At 43.7% G+C, this 22,801-nt stretch overlaps 2 protein-coding genes across 8 annotated transcripts in view; both read left to right on the top strand.

Annotated features, from left to right (window-relative positions):
- The window catches only part of BICRAL (BICRA like chromatin remodeling complex associated protein), a 94,721-nt gene extending 85,238 nt beyond the window's left edge, over positions 1-9,483 (top strand). For all 7 annotated transcript variants that reach the window (XM_074332946.2, XM_074332947.2, XM_088795719.1 and 4 more), the window contains 2 exons: positions 1,329-1,431; positions 5,622-9,483. In XM_074332946.2, the coding sequence (XP_074189047.1) occupies positions 1,329-1,431; positions 5,622-6,409 (891 nt within the window). In that variant the 3' untranslated portion in view covers positions 6,410-9,483. The remainder of the gene's footprint in view (positions 1-1,328; positions 1,432-5,621) is intronic.
- A 6,045-nt stretch (positions 9,484-15,528) lies between these two features.
- RPL7L1 (ribosomal protein L7 like 1) lies at positions 15,529-20,667 on the top strand. The gene is made up of 7 exons (XM_019738474.3): positions 15,529-15,839; positions 16,466-16,574; positions 17,232-17,392; positions 18,504-18,641; positions 19,313-19,422; positions 19,588-19,802; positions 20,192-20,667. The coding sequence occupies exons 1-6, from the start codon at positions 15,799-15,801 to the stop codon at positions 19,794-19,796; spliced, it is 768 nt and encodes a 255-aa protein (XP_019594033.1). The 5' UTR covers positions 15,529-15,798; the 3' UTR covers positions 19,797-19,802; positions 20,192-20,667.
- Positions 20,668-22,801: the final 2,134 nt, after the last annotated feature.

The raw sequence follows: 22,801 nt of genomic DNA, 5'->3' as shown, positions 1-22,801 counted from the left end.
AAGGAGTAAGATATCTCAGGAAATGACAGGAAGACCAAACCTGTTCTGAGATTTTAGAAGCAGTTCTAAAATTATATAGGCTTTAACCTATAAATTGGTCTCTTACAAGTAGTTTTTAGTTTGAGATGAACTTTGAAAATGAAACAATTGTCACCCCAATAAACTTAAAAAAAAAAAAAAAAATCTTTGAAAATGTACCTTGGGGGATTAGGTAAACTACATTATACACATATACAATATAGTGTAAATATGTATGTATGTGTATTTGTGTTTAGCTAAATATATGTACATATAATATATATTTACTAATATATTTTTACTTACAATTGTGCCTCCATAATAGTTGTTTTTATATTGATAACCATTTCTAAAACTCTGAGACATCAAAAAGACTGTGTCATTTTTGAGGAAAGGACCACTCATTTGGTCAAATGATATCTGTCAGGAATTTTCGTGTTAAATAAGACCCAGAAATATAATTTAAGATTTAATTCTGTACAGTAAAAACTAATTTCTTAAAGGAAAGCCTTAAGAAAAAACACAAATTAAAGCATAACAGCGTATAAAGTAGAAGATCATCCTAATGGAAAAATTCCCAACATATTATTAGCAGAGGGGGAAATAAGAAAGGTGTAGACAGTGTGTATAGTTGCTACCATTTGTACGCAAAAAAAAAAAAATAGAAAGAACATAAATGTGTGTGTGTGCATAATATGTCTGTGGAAGAGTTTATTAAACTATTAGGAAGGGGGAGAGACACTGGGGGTGGGGATTGCACAGGGGAGGCGAAGAGGAAAGGCTTACTTTTCACCTCCCCTTTGGCATCTTTTGAATTTCCGTGTTTCCCCGAAAATAAGACCTAGCCAGACAATAAGCTCTAATGCGTCTTTTGGAGCAAAAATTAATATAAGACCTGGTCTTATTTTATTATAAGACCAAATCTTAATATAATATAATATAATATAATATAATATAATATAATATAATATAATACCGGGTATAACATAATATAATGTAATATAATACCGGGTCTTATATAAGACTGGATCTTATATTAATTTTTGCTCCAAAAGATGCATTGAGCTGATTGTCTGGCTAGGTCTTATTTATTTTCGGGGAAACAGGGTTTGTGCCAATGTGTAAATTGCAGTGTTTTTTTAAATGCGTCCTACCTATGTGGCAAGAAAAAAAATGTGACTAAATGAGACATGAGTGAAGCCTCATTAGATATTAAATTCTCATTTCTGATTGCTTCATTTGTTCCAAAGACACAGTGAGGTGTTTGCACTTAAACGGCACCTGAAATGACTGGACTCTCTCGTTTTCAGCGGATCAATCCCTCTGCTGAGATGGTGATGATCGATAGAATGTTCAACCAGGAGGAAAGAGCGTCTCTGTCGCGGGACAAGCGTCTGGCCCTTGTGGACCCTGGTAAGTAAGACACCAGAGTGAAAGTGGAGCGTTCCTGCCATGGCTCGGGCCGTGGGGCTTTGGGGAGTCTGTCTGAACCCACCTTTGGCATGAACCCTGAAGGTAGAACATGACTTCTGGGGAGGAAAAACCCAGAGTTGAGAGCAGGATATGAGTACTCTGAGAAGGTCTGTGTTCTACAAAATCCAAACTGGAATTTTACATTCAGTTGGTTAATTTTCCCTATTGAAAACTTCAACTTCTCAATCTTTCTCTAGTTTTTGAGAACTAAATTAAGTCAGAAGCCTTTCCAGAAGCAGCTAGACCTCAGCAAATTCCTGAGTTGTCTTACTATGTGCAAGGCATTGGAGGTGGGAAAAAATCAGTAAAACAAGGTCACTATCCTCAGCCAGGACCTTGTAATGCTCCATTTAGGTACCTTTCTCTCACCCATTAGTTCCCTGCTGATTGCATGTTAGATGTGACCCACATTCTGCCATTTAAAAATTAATTCTCTACTTTTTCTACCCTCTAAAATTGTTTAAATCAAATAACATTATAACAATTCATGGAATATAGATTTTACCACATGCTTTCATCATCCTATGAAATGTTTTGTTTTGTTTTTTTAATAAGTTTTGAGGCAGGCGGGTGGCTCACTTGGTTAGAACGCAAGCTCTGGGCAACAGAGCTGCCGGTTTGATTCTCACATAAGCCAGCGAGCTGCAGCTGAGCTGCCGCTGAGCTCCCTGGCAGCTGATGGCTCACTTCGTTGGAGCGCAAGCTTTCAACCACAAGGTTGATGGTTTGACTCCTGCAAGGGACGGTGGGCTGCACCCCTGGCAACTAAGATTGAACATGGCACCTTGAGCTGAGCTGCCGCCGAGCCGGATGGCTCAGTTGGTTAGAGTGCATGCTCTCAACAAGGTTGGCGGTTCGACTCCCACAAAGGATGGTGGGCTGCACGCCCTGCAACTAAGATTGAACAACAGTGGCTGGACTTGGAGCTGAGCTGCTCCCTCCACAAATAAGATTGAAAGGACAACAACTTGACTTGGAACTGATGGGTCCTGGGAAAAACACACTGTTCCCCAATAAAGCCCTGTTGCCCTCCCCCAATTTAAAAAAAAATTTTATTGGGGAATATTGGGGAACAGTGTGTTTCTCCAGGGCCCATCAGCTCCAAGTCATTGTCCTTCGATCTGGTTGTGGAGGGCACAGCTCAGCTCCAAATCCAGTCGCCGTTTTCAATCTTAGTTGCAGGGGGCGCAGCCCACCATCCCATGCAGGAATTGAATCGGCAGCCTTGTTGAGAGCTCGCGCTCTAACCAACTGAGCCATCCGGCTGCCCCTCTGGAAGCTTAGCAGCAGAACTCGTTGTCTTCAATATAGTTGTGGAGGGTGCAACTCACTGGTCCATGTGGGAACTGAACCGGCCACCCTGTTGTTCAGAGCTTGCGCTCTAACCAACTTAGCCATCCAGCCGTTCCTGAAAGAAATGTTTTTATTTCTCCAAATTTTCTTCCAGTTCTGATTCCCATTTACATACATCATTTATATATAGTTATATGTCATATGCTAACCATAATTTTGTTATTCTAGTTTCTTCTATTTAACACATCTGAAGTTTTTATCATGTTGCTTTAATCTTCAAAATAATGTTTAATAAAATTTTAATACATTAATTAGATAATTTAGCTGATCCATTCCCCAGGACTATTATAGTAAGTCCTCGCTTAATGTCATCTATGGGTTCTTGGAAACTGCAATTTTAAGCAAAACAACAATAAACAAACCAATTTTACCATAGGCTGATTGATATACACAAGACTTAAGTTCCCACAGCATATTTCTAATCACAAAAACATCACCAAACTTCTAATAAAGACCCAAAATACTTCTAATATGAAACATTGAAATAAATGTGAGCTATACACACATTCAGGAAAGACTAATAAAAACAAGTAAGAGAATTATTTTCCAGCATTGGACAGGACGCCCTTCCATCACAGGGCACACACACACACACACACACACACACACACACTTTCTCTCTCAGACTGGGACACACAGTTCACCTCACATGTGACAAGGGAGGAAACCAGAGTTCTCAGAAAAACCCACACACATGGGAAGAACGTGCAAACCCCACACAGATAGTGGCCCCAGCCAGAAATCGATTTTTTTTCTTCTCATCAATGATATAATGAAATGACATTGAACAAAGCAATGTTATTTGAGGACCTGCTGTATTTTCCTGTGGCTTTCCTTCCATTTTTCTAAAGTCTTTTCTGATTCTTAAAAGATTAAGGTTCTGCCTTGTGTTTGGTGTGGCTCAAAAAATTTCCAAAGAGAATATATGATCCTCACACTCAGTCTAAAGGGAGAATCAGAAAGAATTGCTATGTACCTAGGAGAATCCTCAAATCTTTCCAAAAAAGAAAAGGAAGATAATAATGTAGGATATATTCCTGTCCCTTTTTTTTTAGAGCCTGAAATCTGTTGCCTTTTGGTGAATTGGGTTTGTGGGTAAACCCTCCTACTTTTTCCCAGCCCCCTTGGGCATGCGAGTCAGTCATGTGGGCAGAGGTGTGCTTCATTCTCCTGTGTTGTGCCTGCACAGGCAGTGTTTGTAGGATGCAATCAGCTTTTTGTTTTTATTTTATTTTTTTAAGATTTTATTGGGGAAGGGGAACAGGACTTTTATTGGGGAACAGTGTGTACTTCCAGGACTTTTCCAAGTCAAGTTGTTGTCCTTTTCAATCTTAGTTGTGGAGGGCGCAGCTCAACTCCAGGTCCAGTTGCCGTTGCTAGTTGCAGGGGGCGCAGCCCACCATCCCTTGCGGGAGTCGAACCGGCAACCTTGTGGTTGAGAGGACACGCTCCAACCAACTGAGCCATCCGGGAGCTCAGCGGCAGCTCAGCTCAAGGTGCCGTGTTCAATCTTAGTTGCAGGGGGCGCAGCCAACCATCCCTTACGGGAGTCGAGGAGTCCAACCGGCAGCCTTGTGGTTGAGAGCCAACTGAGCCATCCGGGAGCTGGAATCAGCTCTTTAGATTTCAGGGCTCTATTCCCTAGATCTCACATTTTGGGATTTGGTGAACAAATGCATGTTTATGGCTTTCTACCATGTTTCCCCGAAAATAAGACCTAGCCAGACAATCAGCTCTAATGCGTCTTTTGGAGCAAAAATTAATATAAGACCTGGTCTTATTTTGCTATAATTTAAGACCGGGTCTTATATAATATAATATAACATAGCATAGCATAGCATACCATAACATAACACCAGGTATAATATAATATAATATAATATAATATAATATAATATAAGTAATAATATAATATAATATACCGGGTCTTATATTAATTTTTGCTCCAAAAGATGCATTACAGCTGATGGTCTGGCTAGGTCTTATTTTCGGGGAAACAGGGTAGTCCTATTTCACTTTCATTGCTTCCAGAGTGAATACTTTCTCTGCCTTTGCGTATAACAACAGTCTGCCTCCCTCCCTCTGTACCCTCAACCCCCTAAATTCTAACATGCTCTTGCCATCCTTGGCTCTTCAAGCCGGGCACAGTTCAGAGCTCGCTCACAGACACAGTTCCTCCATGCCCCACTGTTCTTCCAAGCAGATAGCATTCTGGGCACCTGTTGTGCTCCTGGAAAAGGGCAGCTGGTAATGCCAGGTCCCCTCACATGTGTCTGGAGGGACTGAAGTGCCATCAGCCAAAGACAAATAGTCGTGTCCATCACACCCCACCCTACCCCACCCCCCACCAAAGCCTCATTCTAGGGCCCTCTGCACCAAGGAAGAAACCAGGCTGATACTGGCATCTAATTTCTGTTTTCAGACCGTTGCAAAGCAGTCATTAATTTTAAAAACAGCAAAAAACAGCAGTTAAGAGATCTAGACAAAGTGGAGCTTTTTGCCCATCCGGTTTTCCCATTTGTCATCAAGCAGCTACCCTTTCGAAGAGGTTTAAGCTTCTCGTCTGGAGGCTGTGGCCCCATAGCCTGGCTTCCTTTTATAGGATGCCCCCTCAAGTATTGTGCTTCTGCATGTTCTTGGACATAAACGACGGGCTGGGCTGGGCTGGGCTGGGCTGGGCTGCGTAGGGCAGGATGGCTTTGCCCCTGACCCACTAAAGGTCTGTTGTCCCTACTCTCTCATTCATTCCTTAATGTTCTTTTTGTCCCCACTTTCAGAGGGATTTCAGGCTGATTTCTGTTGTTCCTTGAAACTTGACAAAGCTGCTCATGAGACGCAGTTTAGCAGGAGTGACCAGCATGGCAGTAAAACAACCAGCTCTCTCCATCTGACGGCTAAGGCCCAAAGCAGAGACCGAGCCAAACCAGGCATGGCAGAACCAACAAATCATGACCAATTTCATCTAGTGCCTAATCACATCGTGGTCTCCGCGGAAGGAAACATTTCTAAGAAAACTGAATGCCTTGGCAGAGCACTGAAATATGACAAAGGGGGCTTAGTTCAGTACCGGAGTGCATCTGAGGAGAAAACCAGCCGGAGAGACTCCATGAAAAGCAGCGAGTGCTCTCCCGGCCCTGATGGGCACCGGAAAACCTCGTCCAGACCAGATCATGGTACTGAAAGCAAACTCTCAAGTATCCTAGTAGATTCGCACTTGGAGATGACGTGTAACAATTCCTTCCAGGACAAAACTCTGAGGAATTCTCCAAAGAATGAAGTCTTACACACAGACGTCATGAAAGGGTCGGGCGAGCCCCAGCCAGACCTCCAGCTCACTAAGAGTTTGGAAACAACATTTAAGAACATCTTGGAACTCAAAAAGGCTGGGCGGCAGCCCCAGAGTGACCCCACGGTTAGCGGCTCCGTTGAGTTAGATTTCCCCAACTTTTCTCCAATGGCTTCGCAGGAAAACTGCCTGGAAAAGTTCATCCCGGACCACAGTGAAGGTGTTGTAGAAACTGACTCCATTTTAGAAGCAGCTGTAAATAGTATCCTAGAGTGTTAATAGAAGCAGCCCTTCCCCCGTCCCGCCCCCGGACCCTGCCCCGGACAAGTTACAGTCTTTCCTGGCTAAAGCAAACGGAAATGGTCTCCTGTCTCCAGCCTGCGTGATCTTTCATCACAGGTTATTCTTTCTAATCTCAACCCCATTTTTTTGTGTAAGAGCAATACTTGTGGTGGTTACAGGGAGATCCTTTAGTAAAATGAATCCTTGTTAGAAAGCAGTCTGATAGTCCCTACACATTTCAAGTCTTCTGAAAGTCCTTAGAGTCATTTTGTTTTGTTTTGTTTTATTTTTTTAAAAAACACTGTAACTCAATGAGATTGCAGTACACTTGGCCCTGGGTAAAATTCTGACAATCATAAGTCATTTGCAAAGAACAGACTTATTAAAGGAAATCAAACAGGACTGATAGAAGCTACTTTTTAAAGAATATCCCCCTGCATCTCCAAATTTTGGCTTTTGGGGTTTTTTTGTTGTTGTTGGAGGGGAGACCATATGGTTCCCCCCTCAGCCGTCCTGAGCAATATGTTCCTGGTTGCTCTGCACGGGACCCCGCAGCCCTGGTGTAAGCAGCCAGTAGCGCCCAAGAGGGCATTTGCAGGGCTTCCTTGTTCATCGTTCACGTGCTTTTCCGATGCTCCTGGAACAAAACCTCATGCTTTTTCAGCATCTCCGTGTTGAACTTCACCTAGGAAATGCTGTGTTCTAAGTAGCAACAGCATGACTTGAGATCATTTCACCAGGCTAAATAAAGGAAACTGGAACCCAGCTAAGTGGCCCAGTGTACAGGGGAGGCCGGGATAAAGCGATGAGGAATATAATATGTATATATGTAAAAGCATATATATGTTAACTATTGAGAAAAAAAAACAAGCGTTTTGCATTTTATAATTGGATATAGTCAACATAGGATCGACGTTTTTATTTGTTGCTGGGTTTTGTTTCATTTAACCTCTCTTTTGCACCCTCTCCCACAACAAATAGCCAAGCGTCAAAAGCACTTTCATTTGAGAACTATGTTGTAATTTTTCAGTTTAAACCTTAAAGGGACTTTGGCATTGTTTATGCTTCTTGTTGTCTGAGAACAGTAGTCACCCCCCGGCAGCAATCATTACCAAAACACAGATAAACCAAAGGTAACCAGCCAGCCCACCACAGAAAGGAGAGATCTGAGACACGGGATTCCCACTTGAGAGCCAAAGGACATGCCCTGTCATGGTTTGTGTTTGGCCCGTGTTCATATGAGTGAACATGACTTCTTGCTTTATTTATTTATATTTCTTTTCAGGGAGCTTTCCCCGTTTTCCTTTCTTGTGGACCTGCCCCAGGTCATCCCATCTGTGTTGTGACTTTCATACTCAGTGTCACTGTACCTATCAGTTATGTCCTGTCCTTGGGAAAGCTACAGGAGGGTATTTGATATGCACCCTCACACATACGTGTGTGCACGGATCTGAGCTGTTCAAAGCCAGAGGTCATTTTGATTCCAGCGTGTACACACTCTCCCGCTTATGTGTATGCACACTCTCATTGCTTCTGTTTATCTCTGGCTGTAGAGGTGCACCCACTGGTCCCCACTGTAACGCATTGCCAGGACCTGTTGCTGGCTGTCCCCAGAATGGGGATGACCCCCATTGTCATCATGTTGGGCATTTCTTTTCCCGATTGGCCTGTGATGGAAAGGAAGGCTTCTGATTACTAGAAAACACAGCCAACAGAAGACCTGTACTCTCCCTGCCCCTTTTCCCACCACACAAAGAAATGCTGTGAGACAGCCAGTCTTCATAAAAGCAAAGTACCTTCTCCCCACTCCCATCCCCCGCAGCCAATGGAAATTGGAAAATCTGGGCCATCTTAGGGTTACCATTTTTTCCTTATTTGTGCCAATGTCCAAGTTGCAGATTTCCCCTTTTTCCTGTATTGTAACATATTAGAAAGATAAGTTGGTGTTGCCAGTTGGAACTTTCTGTTTGGGCAGCCCTGGGGTAACACCCTGCCCTGAACCCCATGATTTTATAGGCTCTTCTTCCCTTAGGGTTCATGCTCCCCTAGTTCCTAGCAAGACTTAAAGATGGTCCCTCCTGATCAAATTCTTCTCATTGTGGAACTTGATACCTGGAAGCCTTCATGAAGGCTACCAACGAGTTATATTAATTATGCGAATCAGTGGAATTCTTAGACAAGCTTCGGGTACATTTTCCACCTCTCTTTCTTCCCTGTCCTGCCCTGCTTCCCCAACCCTAGCTTTTCTCTATACCATCTTAAAGGGTTTTTAAGCCCGAACACTTGTCTAGCAAATGGAGAGCCTAATTTACCAAAATGAAACTTGTAAATTTTTGTGTCTTTGTATGTAAGTTTACTTTTTATGGGGGAAAGATTCTAGATAATGACAAATGAAGATTACGCAATGTATTTTACTCCTGTGATTAGGTTACGCGCACACGGGTCATTTCTCGCATGTCGAGCCCCCTCTGGTGAAGGGTGAGAGAGCTCAGCCTCGATGGCCAACACTCAGTTGTTCAGGTTCATAGTCCGAGTTGAGTTTTAGAACTACTTGTACTCAGTAACAAAAATCATTTTCTTTCTTTCTTTTTTTTTCTTTCTGTTGTTGTTGTGGAAAAGTGTGAGTTTGTTATGAAGCATTTGATTTTCTGTGTCCTTAAGTACTGCCTAAAGATAAAGCAAATTTTAAACTGGCAATTACGAAAAAGAACTATTTTAGCTCTGAAGAATTTATTAGACTTTGTTAGATTAGGGAGGCCTTACAGACTGACTTGACTTAAAAGAGGACGCGTCACTCACTGTCAGCGTGGTGTGGGCTTTATTTGCTTAAATACCTTCATTTGTATAGTATGTCTCACTTGAAATTGCTTTGTATACATTTTGTAAAAATATTTATAAAATGTTTTGTAAAAAAAAGTATAACAAATTGCAGTTTATTTTGTTATGTTGGATAAATACTGTTAAAAGAAACCAGTCAGTAACTATATTGTTAATCCATGGTTAGGAAATGTTTAGTTGGAGATTACAAAATGAAACAACCATTGCAATACAGCCAAAGATTTGGGAAAATGTGCAACTGTGATTGTCTTGATTTTGCAAACAGGAATGGCTGCTGTTCCCAGAAGAAAAGGGTAAGTGTTCAGTGGGAATTCTACTTAAATATACGTACCACTGCCAAAAAGTGGCCTAACCAGTGAGGGGGTAGGATTTTCATTGATCAGCCTTTCCAAACAGTTACAAATGAAACAAAACTGGTCAGTGAGAATGTTTAGTCACGTGCATCTCTGGTCTCCATCCCTACTTCTGTCACATGGGTCCTTAACTAAGGAAGGGAAAATGGGGTCATTTGAAAAGTTAGATAAGTGAGCTCAGTCTGCAGGAAGTTTTCTTCCATACATTCTTAGATTTTGTTTCTGCAAGAACAAGAAAGCTGAGGGAAAAAAGGAAAAGAAAAAAAAAAGGTGGCTAAAGGATAGATAATGAAAACTATTTTATGTTAATCCTCGTTCCAGAATTAACACGTTTCTCTTTGGAACCACACCTTTGACCAAACTGTGTTGAGATAGACCTCTGCCACCTTATCTGTAAAATCAGCCCCAAGAGGCCCTTCTGAGTTTTTGTCCTCACAGTGTGACTCTATCCAAATTGTTAGGGAAACTACCAGAGGGTGAAATGTATTTCTGGGGGTGAGGGTGTAGGACTCCTTAAATTTTTCTTTGGGGCCTAGAATTTATACTTATACACCCCTTACTTTATGGTTTAATTGCTTCCCCCGGCCCTTAAAGCAGCAGCAGTAGGGAAATCAAGATTCTGCAGGTATTGATATATAAATAGTAAGTCGTTCTCATATAAGTTAGAACTATTACTGCTAGAATAATTCCATCAGTGGCCGGATCCCCTAACATCTTTTGCAGTGTTGCCCGGATGTCAGCCTTCCTTCTTGCTAAAGGTAAATATGTGTCCATTATGACATTCTTGTCCTTCAGGCCCTTTGCCGTGGGGCGCCCCATGAAGGAGGAGTTAGAAGGGTCACCTGGCTGCTTTGTTAGGCTCGGTCTCTCTGTGTTCCCCAGGGGCAGGCCCAGAGGGAAGACCAGGCATCTGTTCTTTGGATGGTTAATGCTTTGTGTGTGGGAGACTGAGTTCCAGGAAAGGGGCCTTAGGATTCCATGGTATAGAGAAAGGAGCCAGTAGATTACTGGGGGGAAAGGGAAGGGAAAAGAAGGAAAGCCCACGAGCTGGGGGCACTGAAACAGCAGTGCTCTGGCAGGACTAGCTATGCTGTCCTCAGGGGCTAGGCCCTGGGGCCAGGCTCTGGCTGTGCATCAGCCCCATGTGCTCTCCCCGGCAGGACTCCTGGGAACCCAGCGGAAGGCGGAGGGCATTCAGCACCAAACATTTACTGAACAGTTCACAGGCCCTGTGCTAGGACACTGGGCATATGGGTATAATTCAGGGATCGTTTCCACTCTCAAGGAGCTCACCATCTAGAGGAAACAACCAAATAACTACATTACATTTGGGAACTGACTTCAGTTCAGGAGAGAGGAAATGGCTAAAATTCGCCCAGTCTACCACTTAGCAGAGAGCTGCCATCTGTATTTCCATGCCCTGCTTCTTAGAACAGTTTCCTACGTTATGTTTGAGAAAAAACTGTGATACTTCCTGCAGGAAGGAAGATAAAGGAATTTTGCAATTACAATGTTAAATATGTGGAGAAATCTGGTTCAGTATATGCACAAATGGTAGGAGCACATTTGTAGTGTAAAGTGGATTCTGTAATATGAACAGCCATGTCTACATTGCTACAGGTAAAGGGCCTTTATTAGAAACCTAATCTGTATCCCTAACAGGCCTGTGCTGTAGCCTGGCCTTTGAAACCCCTGCAAAGGCAAGAAGAAGATCCTTAGGGGGAAAAAATCACTTCTGTGAAGGTCAAGAAAAGCAGTGCGATGGGGTGGGCAAAAGTGCCTTTGGCAGCAGAATCTGGAAACAGGTCCCAGTCCTTCGTCTAACACGTAATCAGGTATCTTTGTGCAAGTTACTCTCAGCCTCAGTTTCCTGGCCTATAATCTAGGAAGACTTGTCCTGACCCTCCACTTCTTGGGGTGTAAAATGACATGTTATTGAAGAAGTGTGGAGGGTAGAAAAAACTAATGTTCCATTACCCCTGAAATAATTCAGAAGAGGTTTGGGTTTTTCTCTCTCTTTTGGTCTTCCCTTCTGCACACTGACGGTCTCCTTACCCTAGTTTTCCTGTGTCTATCCTTGACCCTCCAAAGGCTGCTGCCCTTCACCCGTTGTCTCTTTTTTCCTTCCCACTTTTGCTCCCTTATGCTTGTTTTTCATCAGGGTCAAAAGCTGTCGTCCATGTCGTCTTCCCCAACTCCAGGCTCAGCTGGCTACTCTCACATTATAGTAAGTCCTCACTTAATGTCATCGATAGGTTCTTGGAACTGCAGCTAAACGATGAATAACAAAACCAGTTTTACCATAAGCTAACTGATATTTTAAAAAAAAAGTTAAGTTGCTAAGGCATCTCATCAATGTTATTTAAAAAATGAGGTTATTCGAGGATCTGCTGTAATCGCTTTCCCACCTGCTTCCTGATAATGCACGTCACCCTCAGAGGAAGCAACAAAGAAAGCATGAAACAAAATGAAGTCGGCTGCAAGAAGGGTCCTAATCCAAGAAAGGTTTGGGGCAGATGGGAAATTGCAGATGGAGCCCTCTTTCAGGTGTGTTGGGAGTAGCTTTGCCTGACCCGGAAGGCCCTGCTCAGTTATCTCTTAAGTGAAAAAGAATAGGATTCCAAATAATCCCAAAGTGCAGATAACACTGACATAACTTATTATGGGATGTGTTAGCAAAAGGATCCTGGAGTCAATTCAAAGAACCATAAAATTTGGTCCTGAAAGGAGTCTTTAAAAACGTATAGTCAAGTGGTTTCTAAAACAGGCAAATCACAAGAACCTACCGTGTTTCCCCGAAAATAAGACCAGGTCTTATATTAATTTTTGCTCCAAAAGATGCATTAGGGCTTATGTTCAGGGGATGTCATCCTGAAAAATCATGCTAGGGCTTATTTTCCGGTTAGGTCTTATTTTCAGGGAAACACAGTAACTACCTAGAGAGCTTTTTCTTAAACTAATAAATATGTGATAAACGAAGGGCATACCACAAAATGTAAGTCTTCTTCCCACTCCAGACCCCACTCCCATTTCCCAAAAATAACACCCACCCATCAACACCTTGTATAACCTTCCAAAATTGTTACATATAAATACATCTATAGCCCAAAACCAAAAACTAGGACAATTCTTGTACACCCTCTTCTGTATCTTTCAAATGCAATATGACACAGACATTTTCCAAATATCTGGATGACTTGAATATTGTAAGTCAGATTCTTTGGTTGCAAGCAACAAAAACCAGTCTGGTTAACCAGCATAAAGGAGTTTTATAGAAAGGATAGGATTTAAGGGAAGATTGAAAAATCACCAGGCTTGAGAAGGACAAGAACAAGGAAACTCCAGGTCTCACAAGGTGGAAATCCTTAAAAGTCTTGCCCCAAACCTCCTACATTTCTTCCACCATCACTGCTCAAGATTCAAACCCAAAGAAGTTTAGGGTCTCATGCCCCTCCCACTGGGGAGGTGAGAGGACTGGAACAGCTCTCCCAGAAATCCTTTCAACTTCCGTATTGGGAGGACAAGCATTTGGATTTGGTACTCCACTCCCACAAAAATGTACACGATGAGGGAGAGACCAGTCCATGAGAAATGGGATACTGTTAGGAAATGGGAGCAGGCCAAAAAATGAAAAACACCATTGAGATTTCAGGACTTGAAGACCTGCCTCATTGCATATAATTGCATAGCCTTCTATAATTTATTTAACTTCCCTAGTGATGGAAAACTGGAGTGGTCAAAAAAAAAAAAAAAAAGGCCTATGAGGACAAGCTAAAAAGAGTAAGATTGTTGAGGCTATAAATGTCCATGCCACGTTTTCATTCAGTAACCTCATGGAAAAAAAAATCTTATCTAATGTTAGGGTACATGGTTGATGCTCAGTAAACAAGTGTTCAGTTAGTAAACGATTTTTGGTTGAAGAGGATGCTATCCCTTTTTCTCTGCATCAGTCTTGAGGTAAGGACGGCTTTGGCACTGAGAATAAGTACTCTCCTAGCACCATCTGCTGGCTTTGGAAAACCTTTCCAAATTCTGGTCTCCAAAGTTTTTTGCACCAGTATTGTTGGTATCCCTGAAATTCCTCCACTCCCTAGTACGGTCAGTACCACAGAACCTACCTTTTATCCGTAGACAGGGGAAGTTAGAAAATACTGACTTATTTTTGTTCCTTGTTTACCTCTAATGGATGTCTTACACTGGTGACCCTCCTGTTTTTGGCTGTTTACAAAGTAAGACTACGGTGAGGTGCTGAAAGAACGAGAAAGCTTCACACCAATCTGTGACCTCGAAGATTGTGTTGTCCTTTGCCATTTATGCATCAGGTAGTAAGCTCTGTGCATAGCTCTGTCTTTCTGATTGGACCAATTACAGGACATACCAATATGGTGCCTTGAACTTAATTAACAAGCCCCTGCAGGTGTCCCTGTGACAGGTGCCGTAGAAGATACAGAGAAGTCGGAGACAAGTTCCCTGCCTTCAGAGCAGCCAATCCATTAGGGAAACCACACAGTACAGGATAGTCTGTGGTGATGCCTGTAATTGCTGGCTGTCAAATAGTGACATTGCCCTGGACTCAGGATAACTAAATATACGGTGTTAGATATTTGACAATGCCTGGAGACATTTTTGTCACAGCTTGGGCGGGGGGGGGGTGGGGGTGGGGGTGGGGGGGGGTGTTACCGGCACGTAGTACATAGAAGTCTTGGATGACGCTCAACTTTCTGCAATGCACAGGACAGCCCCCCATAACAAAGCATTATCTCGCCCCAAATCCCAATAGTGCCAAGACTGAGAAACATGGGCTAGACCCTTAGGATCAGCGATGAGCAAGGCTGCATAGTCCCTGCCCTCCTAGTGTCATGGGGGGAAATGTTGAAAAATATGTGTTGAAGGAATTCACAGAAAAGAAGGAGACTACTCTAGAGCCTCGCCAGCCCACAGACCTAAAGCATGGGCATCGCTCTGAAGCATGTTTAACACGTTGCGTACGGATCACGAGAATCTTCGTTTTTTTTGAGCCATGTGTTAAGGACGGATAACGAGAATTCTTGTTTTTACTGTTGACTCTTTTTACTTTGCACATTTTATTGAATTGTTTGTGTTTCGTTAATAACAAAGGAAGCTGCTTTCTGCAGTATCACACCAGGAGGGATTACTAACATAGGTGAGTAAACCCTAAAAAATTCCATAGAAAAATAATAAATGACATAGAAGCATTTACGCTTTAAAGAGAAGAGTGCATTTTAAAGTAGTTTCTTTTAAAAACCTGCCGGAACAGAGGGGTATGAGGGATTTAAACCCCGCCGTACGCAACGTGTTAAAATGCAGCCTATCGACTCACCCCTTCCTGAATAAAAATCTGCATTTTTAACAAGATCCTCAGGTAACTCCTATGCACATTAATACTTGAAACGCGACGCTCTCGAGGTTTCCAGAAAAGACCAGGACTTGAGTTGTTTTTCATTGTTTTATGAAGACCAGGAGAAAAGGAAGCATATTCCAGGGGGTAAGAGCTGTATGAGAGGAGACGGCAAAGAGGAATTTCTAGTTTTCGGTCCAGCACTGATAATTAACATAGTGTTGACTTACTGTCAGACTTTGTTTTGAGCCTTTTTATAGGGAGTAGCTTAAATAACCGTCGTAAGGCTATTAGATAAGGTCCATTATTATACACTTTTTACGGGTAAAGGTACAGACCAAGGGCCCACTGACGAAGCTGGACAGATAGAACTGGAGCTGCATTTTTTACCATCCTAAACCGACCAGAAACTCCTCCACCCACACGTGAGAGCCATAGCTATAGCCCCTCAGTTCTCTGCACCCACCGAAAACGGTGCGGAGATCGCCGGTGTTCCCTCCCGGAGCAGCGCAGCGGGGCGGAAGCCGGAGGAGCGGCGCCCGCCCCCACCGGAAGTCAGGTGCATTGTGGGAAGCGTTTATTTCTAACCCAGCCACCGGCCTTAGGAGAGTGTAGTTTAAGTGAAAAGGCCTGGGTTTTGAAGATGACACAGGCTCTAAGTCGCCTGGAACTGTAGCTTTGTGCAACTTTTGGGAGGAACCGGGGTTAGCAAGACCTCAGCGGTACACTGCTTCTACTAAGAGGGCGCTGGCTGACTGGGTCGTAAGCCGGGAGACGTCTCTATGGTCAGGTAGACATAGAGCGGTTCGTCTCCTCCCCACGTGGTGGGACTACGCATGAGCAGTAGCCGCAGCGTTGTAAAGATGGCGGAGGAAGAGTAAGTATTTGGGGCTTTGAATCTCTGAAGTGGGGAGATGAGCATCCGGTGCCATCCCCGGTGTTTATTTCTCGGTGGCAGAAAATAGGGTTACTTGTGGGCTGAAGGAAGAGCATAGAAAAGGCTCCAGATACTAGCGGATGGGGGTGAAGAGTGAGAAGCCGTAGGGTTCCAGCGGGCAGGCGGAGTGGAGCTGTAGTGAAATTCGGTTTACCTCGAGGAGAAAAAATTGATTTTCAGGCAGCGAGCTGAATAGTGCCAAGTTTGGGTTCCCCCAGCCTGACTTAGGTATTTCCCCTGCAGTTGGCTCTGCACCCACTCTAGCCCCACAGGGTTTTACTGGAATCTCGTCGCTGCTAGTGTCTGAAAGGCTGTGTCAGTAAAAGCTGCATTGATACATACGAGGACCAGTGGCTCAAGGGTTCTTAATTTTTTTTAAGGCTTCGGGGCCGAGGGAATGTTAGGAGTCCGTTTTGAGGACTGCAGCCAAAAACCACGGGTTTCAGGAGTCTCAGTCCTTAGGAATTTGAAGGCAGGAGTGTTTCCTGAAGCCTGGGAAATAGTTTGGTAATTCATTGAACATTCGTTTCCTAAATATTGTCGCTGATCTCAATTTTCTGTATTAGGCAAAGAAGAAAGATTCCTTTGGTTCCAGAAAATCTCCTGAAAAAGAGGAAGGCTTATCAGGCCCTCAAAGCTACCCAAGCAAAGCAGGCACTTTTGGAAAAGAAGCAGGTAATAGTGGGCAACCAGGAGGACGGAATTAGAATTTGTATTTGGTGAGCTTTATCCAGCACGGGTTGAACTAGATTTGACAATACCTTCCCCCATCCGTGTATATGGGTCATGTCTTCATTTAGCAAATATTTACCAAACACTTTCTGCCAGGCAAATAATGGAGCAGCTTGTTAAGGAAAAAGTGGGGTGAAGATTGTACCTGCCTTGTTTATACCAAGTGATTTGAGAGGCCAAATGTCCTTGTCTTCCTGGAAGAAAACATATATATTTTTTTTAATGTGCCAAACAATTTGGCTATTTGCTAAATGTTTTTGGATAAATATGTATTTTGGAGGCAGGAAATAAAAAGCTCATGGCTTATTTTATACTTTGTGATGCTTAACTGTTTAGTTCCATAAACACTTGTGGTAAACATTAACTAACAGTATATGAACTAATTTTTTTATTTAGCAAGGACTTTTCCCAGTAGCTCCCACATTTTTCTCAACTACACCTTTACTTGGGTATCTCATTTTTTTTCCTTGTATGAGAGTGGAGGAGTTTGTTTGCATAGGGGGAAATAATCTCTATCAATAGTGAGTAATGAATTACTGTTATGAAAGTAAAGATGACTAGAGACAAAGTGGTGATAATGACCTGCCGTCTCTGTAACAGAGGAAAGGAAAAGAGTTCAGGTTTAAGCGACTGGAATGGTTCCTACACGATGCCTGGCGGCAACAACGTGACAAAGTGCGCCTCAGACGACTAGAAGTGAAACCTCATGGTTTGGAAGTGCCAGATGAACATTCCTTGGCCTTTGTTGTACGCATCCAAAGGTAGGTAACTTGCCAGATCACGTGAGGCTGGGGCAAACGAGTCAGCTTTAGACCCCTTTCTAGGGGGGTGGGATAATAGGCCGTGAACCACTAAGGCAAGTTGTGCTGGGAATTCAGGGTTGAGTACAACATAGTTTTTGTCTTCAAGGTTGTGGAGACTGACATTGGGTAAGTAGACATGAAAACACACTTAAGTGCTGTGAGGGTCAAGTGCTGGATTGGGGGTAGGGGTGGGGGAGCTGTGTGTTCTGGTTTAGGACACTTCTAAAGCAGGAATTTGAAACTGAGGCCTGCAAACGTAAGGATTTCAGTGTTAAAGGAAGGCTCTCCAGCATAGATGCACAAAGTCCTGAAATGGTGTAATCAAGGCATCATTCTAGGAACTGAACCAAGGTCGAGTATTAATAGATGGTGCATATTCAGTGCTAGTGAGAGTGCATAAAGCTTTTTCTACATTTGGTGGGATCTTCCCTGCCCATACCTACGTGCACATGCAACTCTGCCTCTTCCTATTTCCCCTACCCAGTCACCAAAACCAGAAACTTGTGGGTTTTAAGTATTTATGAGCCCTTTAGTAGTCTCCGACCACTGCCCATAGTCTCTCTCCTGTACTGTCACATTAGCTTTCTAACTAGGTTTCTCTGCCTCTGGCGTCATACTCTCACATCTGTCCTCTCCTCAGTGATTGTCAAAAAGAAATCTGATCATGTCTCCTTAAAGATTTCCTGCCCACAGAAGCAAGTCCAACAGCTTGCTTGGCGTAATCAATCTCTCTCTCTCTCTCTCTCTCTCTCTCTCTCCCCCTCTCCCTCCCTCCCTCCCTCCCTCCCCCCCTCCCTCTCTCCATCTCCCCCTCTGCTCCCTCCCTCCCTCTCTCCCTCTCTCTCCCTCTCCCTCTCGCTCTGTCTCTCTCTTCCCATAACATCTCAGGCATTGCTCCATATCCTGTGGCAATGATCTGCTTATGTAGCTGCCTCCTGGTCAGCTGAACTCTGTAAGGCACAGTCTGTGTCTTACTCTCTGGATGCCCAGTAGTAATGCGCATTTCATAGGTGCTTGCTGGATTGACATAAACTGAATAGAGCCTGACTTCCTCTGCTGTTCATTTCAGGATTAATGGGGTGAGTTTAACGGTGCAGAGGACCATTGCAAGGCTTCGCCTGAAGAAGATTTTCAGTGGTGTTTTTTTCAATGTGACCCCCAAAACCATAAAAACACTGCGTGTAGTGGAACCTTATGTGACCTGGGGGTAAGTAAGGTTTTTGTGTGTATGTATTCACATAAGATTGTGTTTGAGCATGTTGAGAATTTTAGGATCCACAGGGTACTTACTGTTCTCCGAAGCTTGTGTTGAAAGAACATTATGCTATGAACAAAGTCACCAGAATCAACCTTGGAATATGGGGCAGATAGAGCAGGAGACATCAGCGCTGCTGATGATGTACCATGAACAGTACCGTGCGGGGCTTGTTCATTTATAGGCTAAGGCTGAGTAAGATAAGCGAAAACAGAAACTAATTCTTGGAGTCTTGAAGCAGCACTAGGAGCAGTGTTTGTGTAAGACTGGGTGTATTCCTTCAACTATTAAAACCCAGCAAAGGTTTGGATTTAATTTCAGACTCTCCCATCATCTTCCATACAAGATGAGTAGAGGGTCACCTAAGGCCTTTTTTTTTTTTTCATGGTGAACATTTATATCCATAAATTTTAATTTCTAATTACATTAGTTGGGGCCACTCTGGTTTTTTACCACCTTCTTCACTGTATATTCTTAGGCATCCCAGCAGTGCTGTGAGTACAAGACCCTTCCTGGTGAGGAGAAGGGGTAGTTGGGAGAATCTGTCCTCAGCCAGGCTGCAGGACTAAATGGCCCGTGTGCCAGCGGATGGCTAAGGCTGTATTTAATTCTGCATCTCATAGATTTCCAAATCTGAAGTCTGTCCGGGAACTCATCTTGAAACGTGGACAAGCCAAGGTGAAGAATAAAATCATCCCTTTGACAGACAACACAGTGATTGAGGAGCACCTGGGTGAGTGTATCTTAGGGGTCAGTTTTAGCAGAGAGTAAGGATCTTTGGTGGTCTTAATGTGGGATCCAGATCCCAAGAACCTGCCAGAGGGCCCTGCTCTGGCGTACGAGAGCCTTGCAGTATATGCTGGGGAAACGTTAAGTAAACTGTGCCTTTATGTCTTAGGGAAGTTTGGTGTCATTTGCTTGGAAGACCTCATTCATGAAATTGCCTTCCCGGGGAAGAATTTCCAGGTGATCTCACGGTTCTTGTGCCCTTTCCATCTCTCCGTGGCCCGTCATGCTACCAAGAATAGAGTGGGCTTCCTCAAGGAAGTAGGCTCACCTGGCTATCGAGGTGAACGCATCAATCAGCTCATCCGACAGCTGAACTAAACCCAGGTGAGGCGGGGCTGCAAACTGCCCTTGGGCTGGCTTTTGATGGGCTGTGCCTTGCCACTTAGAAATTCTTTTTGCATTTACCAGTGTTTGAGAGTAACTTTGACATTGGGGCGTGGGGGCGGCTGGTATTTACACGTCTAATGGATGGAGACGTGCTCAGAAGAGTGATTGCCTGGTTAGGACATGGGACTGTATCCCAGGGGTTACAGGCTAGAAAATGTTGAGGAACAAAATGTCGAGTAACAAAATGTCTGCATTCCTGTGGTTATTTAGCTGGAAATGGAGAGATAATACCAAAAACTAATTTCAAAAGAATTTGAAGATCTAAGTCATCTATTTTGTGGGAGGAATCTTAACTTTTTGAAATTGCTCTTTGTTATTACTTTTAGGTGCCAAGTGACAGTGAATTTGTATTGGTGAAATTCTTCTTCTGCCTCCCAGAATATCTGAAAGCACAATGCATTGGAAGCACGTGTTTGTTTTTTGGAATTATTATCCAGTATCTTCAAAGGAGATTATTTTCTGCTGTATCTTCAGAAACTGGAGGGGAAGAGTCAGGGCAAAGATGGCAATATTCCTGGCAGGCACATCTCATCACAACCCAATTCCAAAGGAAAAGTCCCGTGTTTTCCACATTGGCGCCTGCTGCTGCCACCTCTGAAATCAGTGAGGGACTCGTGCCATGGAGGAGGGGTCCTGTTCCATCACATCTTCTATCCAGGGGTTCAATGTTGGTGGATGAATACCCAGGCATGAATACAAGATGGCAGTGAGCCAAGCCCAGGGGCACACTTGACCCTGGGGTTTCCTAAGGCCTTGTTTTGGCAAGAACTTGTAATACAATTCAAAGAGCACAGAAACGGTGCTTAATTGTCTCTGCTGTGAGTCTGTTCTAACTTTCCAGTGACAGCTTTGCAAGCTCTCAGGCTGGGCTGGCTCTCAGACTGTCTGGTGGCTTCCTTAACCTAGCCTGCACTGGGCTTAGTCCTTTTCTCAAGCTCAGGATTTTAATCCATTGGATCTGTGAGGAGGGAAGGACCCTTCCCCAGGAAAACATGCACATACTCATATTTTTGCTTGGAAGTTCAGCGTGTTCATAGACTCTTCTCAGGGACCCGTGTGCCTTCTGTGAGGAAGTCCTGCCCTATCAGGATGGGTTCCCAGCCCGGCCTTGCTAGTCTGGTTCCATGTCCTGTGGAAGACCACGGCACCATGAGCTTTTTACCTTCAAACCAGTGGGTGTTTCCTATGCAAGAACACAGTGGGAGAGTGTGAGCCCCTGTGCATCTGTAACTCAGGGAAATGCCCACCATTTATTTCTGCTGGGCTTCAGGGTGGCATTTTCTGCTTTCCCTGATGATGAGTCCTCTGCATAAAAAACCCAAATTAGGCAAAAGTAGACTGTTTTCTTGCTCTGGCAGGGATGAAATTAGCACTGTTTGGAGCCTTTCTTGCATATTCTAGACTCAGCTCCTCCAGAAGGGTTGCGCTCTATCTTGCTGGTAATGATGTCGTAGACCAACACTCGGGCTCCTGGGGACGTTAGACCTGAAAAGAGTCCAGTCCGGTTTATCACCACTGTCCACCCCTAGGTGGCTCTTCCCCTCTGTTCCTATCAGTTGCCTCAACCTGCCATATAAGCCGTGGGGGAGGGTGTGGCAGGCCCAGCTTAAGGCTTGAAAACATGTTTAGCCATTGTGTCCCCTGGTCCCTGAAGATCATCTTTGCTGCGCATTTGGCTCATGGGGCCCTCAGACATAGCTGTGAGATTGAGTTAGTGTATTGAGTTAGGGTTAGTTCCTTAAAATGTGCCAGGTTATGAGGTAACTAATTAGGTTGGTTGGCTCAAGAGTTAACCTGTCAGGAATACACGTTACTCGAAAGCGTGAAATCAGATTCAAGTGATGTGTCAAAAAAGTCGTGGGAAAAGAGCAGTCGTGTGGACGCCCAGAGTTTACATCCCCCATCTAATACTAAATATGGGGGTGTTTCTACTTTTGCTTATAAAATAGGGCTAATACTGTGTAGCCTGTTGGTCTCACATGGATATTAAAAGGATTAAGCAAAGTAAATTTTTAAACTGGAATTCTCTATAGAGGTTATAAAAATTAAATATTTCTGTATCGCGTACTGTGGTATACCATTCCCTGGACAAGTGGGAGTATCCTGATTTCTCAGAAAAGCTAGACCTGTTATATAATCTGAAGATTCGTGTATACCTGTCCTAGGTGTAGGAAACATTAGTTTCAGGAAGCAAGAGTAAGTGCACCGCGTGGCCTATTTAAAGAACTTGACTTCAGAAGGTGGTTGTAAGAACATTTCCTCAGCTCTAAGCTTTAGCCCTTTGCCAGACCCATCTAGTTCCCAGAGCCGGGGATTCTAGGGCTTTTGAAAATTTTTTAATGCTTTGGGATTTCATTTAATGTATTTTTTAAATCATTCTGGGGTCAAATTTTATCAAACCTTTCATTCTCTTCCTATCTGGAGAATGGCTGTCTAACATCAAACTGCCACCTGAGTCCCCAGTTCACTTCCACGACCACGAGAATAAGCTGAAGTGGGAGATAAACACTGACGTTCTAAACATTCCTAAGAAATTGTTCCCAGTGGGTCAGACCCCGTTAGGGTGCCCTAAGTAGCATTTTAAAAATGAAAACATCTGTGCATCGTAGATAAGTATGAGATTTGTTTCAATTACATGTAAAGACAATTTTTTAAGAGGATCATGATATGGAAATACGGGTACAAAACAACCCCGACGGTGCTCCCCAAAGGCTTAAGTCCAATTGAGAAAGGTCAGGGCGAAAGCACAAGAGGAACAACTGGTCAGCACTGTTCTCAGTCCGAGCTGGGGCAGGACAGTCAAGCACCAGGTCTCAGCTGCCAAGGACCTCGAGCGTCCGGAACCCACAGGTGTCATACAGTCGTTGCATCCGTCGGTCAGGGCTCCCTCTCCCCGTGCTCCAGGGTCGGCGAGGCCACAGGCCTAGAGCGGCGGC

The sequence above is a fragment of the Rhinolophus sinicus genome, chromosome 2 (assembly GCF_057876585.1).
Source record: "Rhinolophus sinicus isolate RSI-liver-muscle chromosome 2, RSI-T2T, whole genome shotgun sequence".
NCBI classification, from domain to species: domain Eukaryota; kingdom Metazoa; phylum Chordata; class Mammalia; order Chiroptera; family Rhinolophidae; genus Rhinolophus; species Rhinolophus sinicus.
This window is presented reverse-complemented; position numbering and strand designations above follow the sequence as displayed.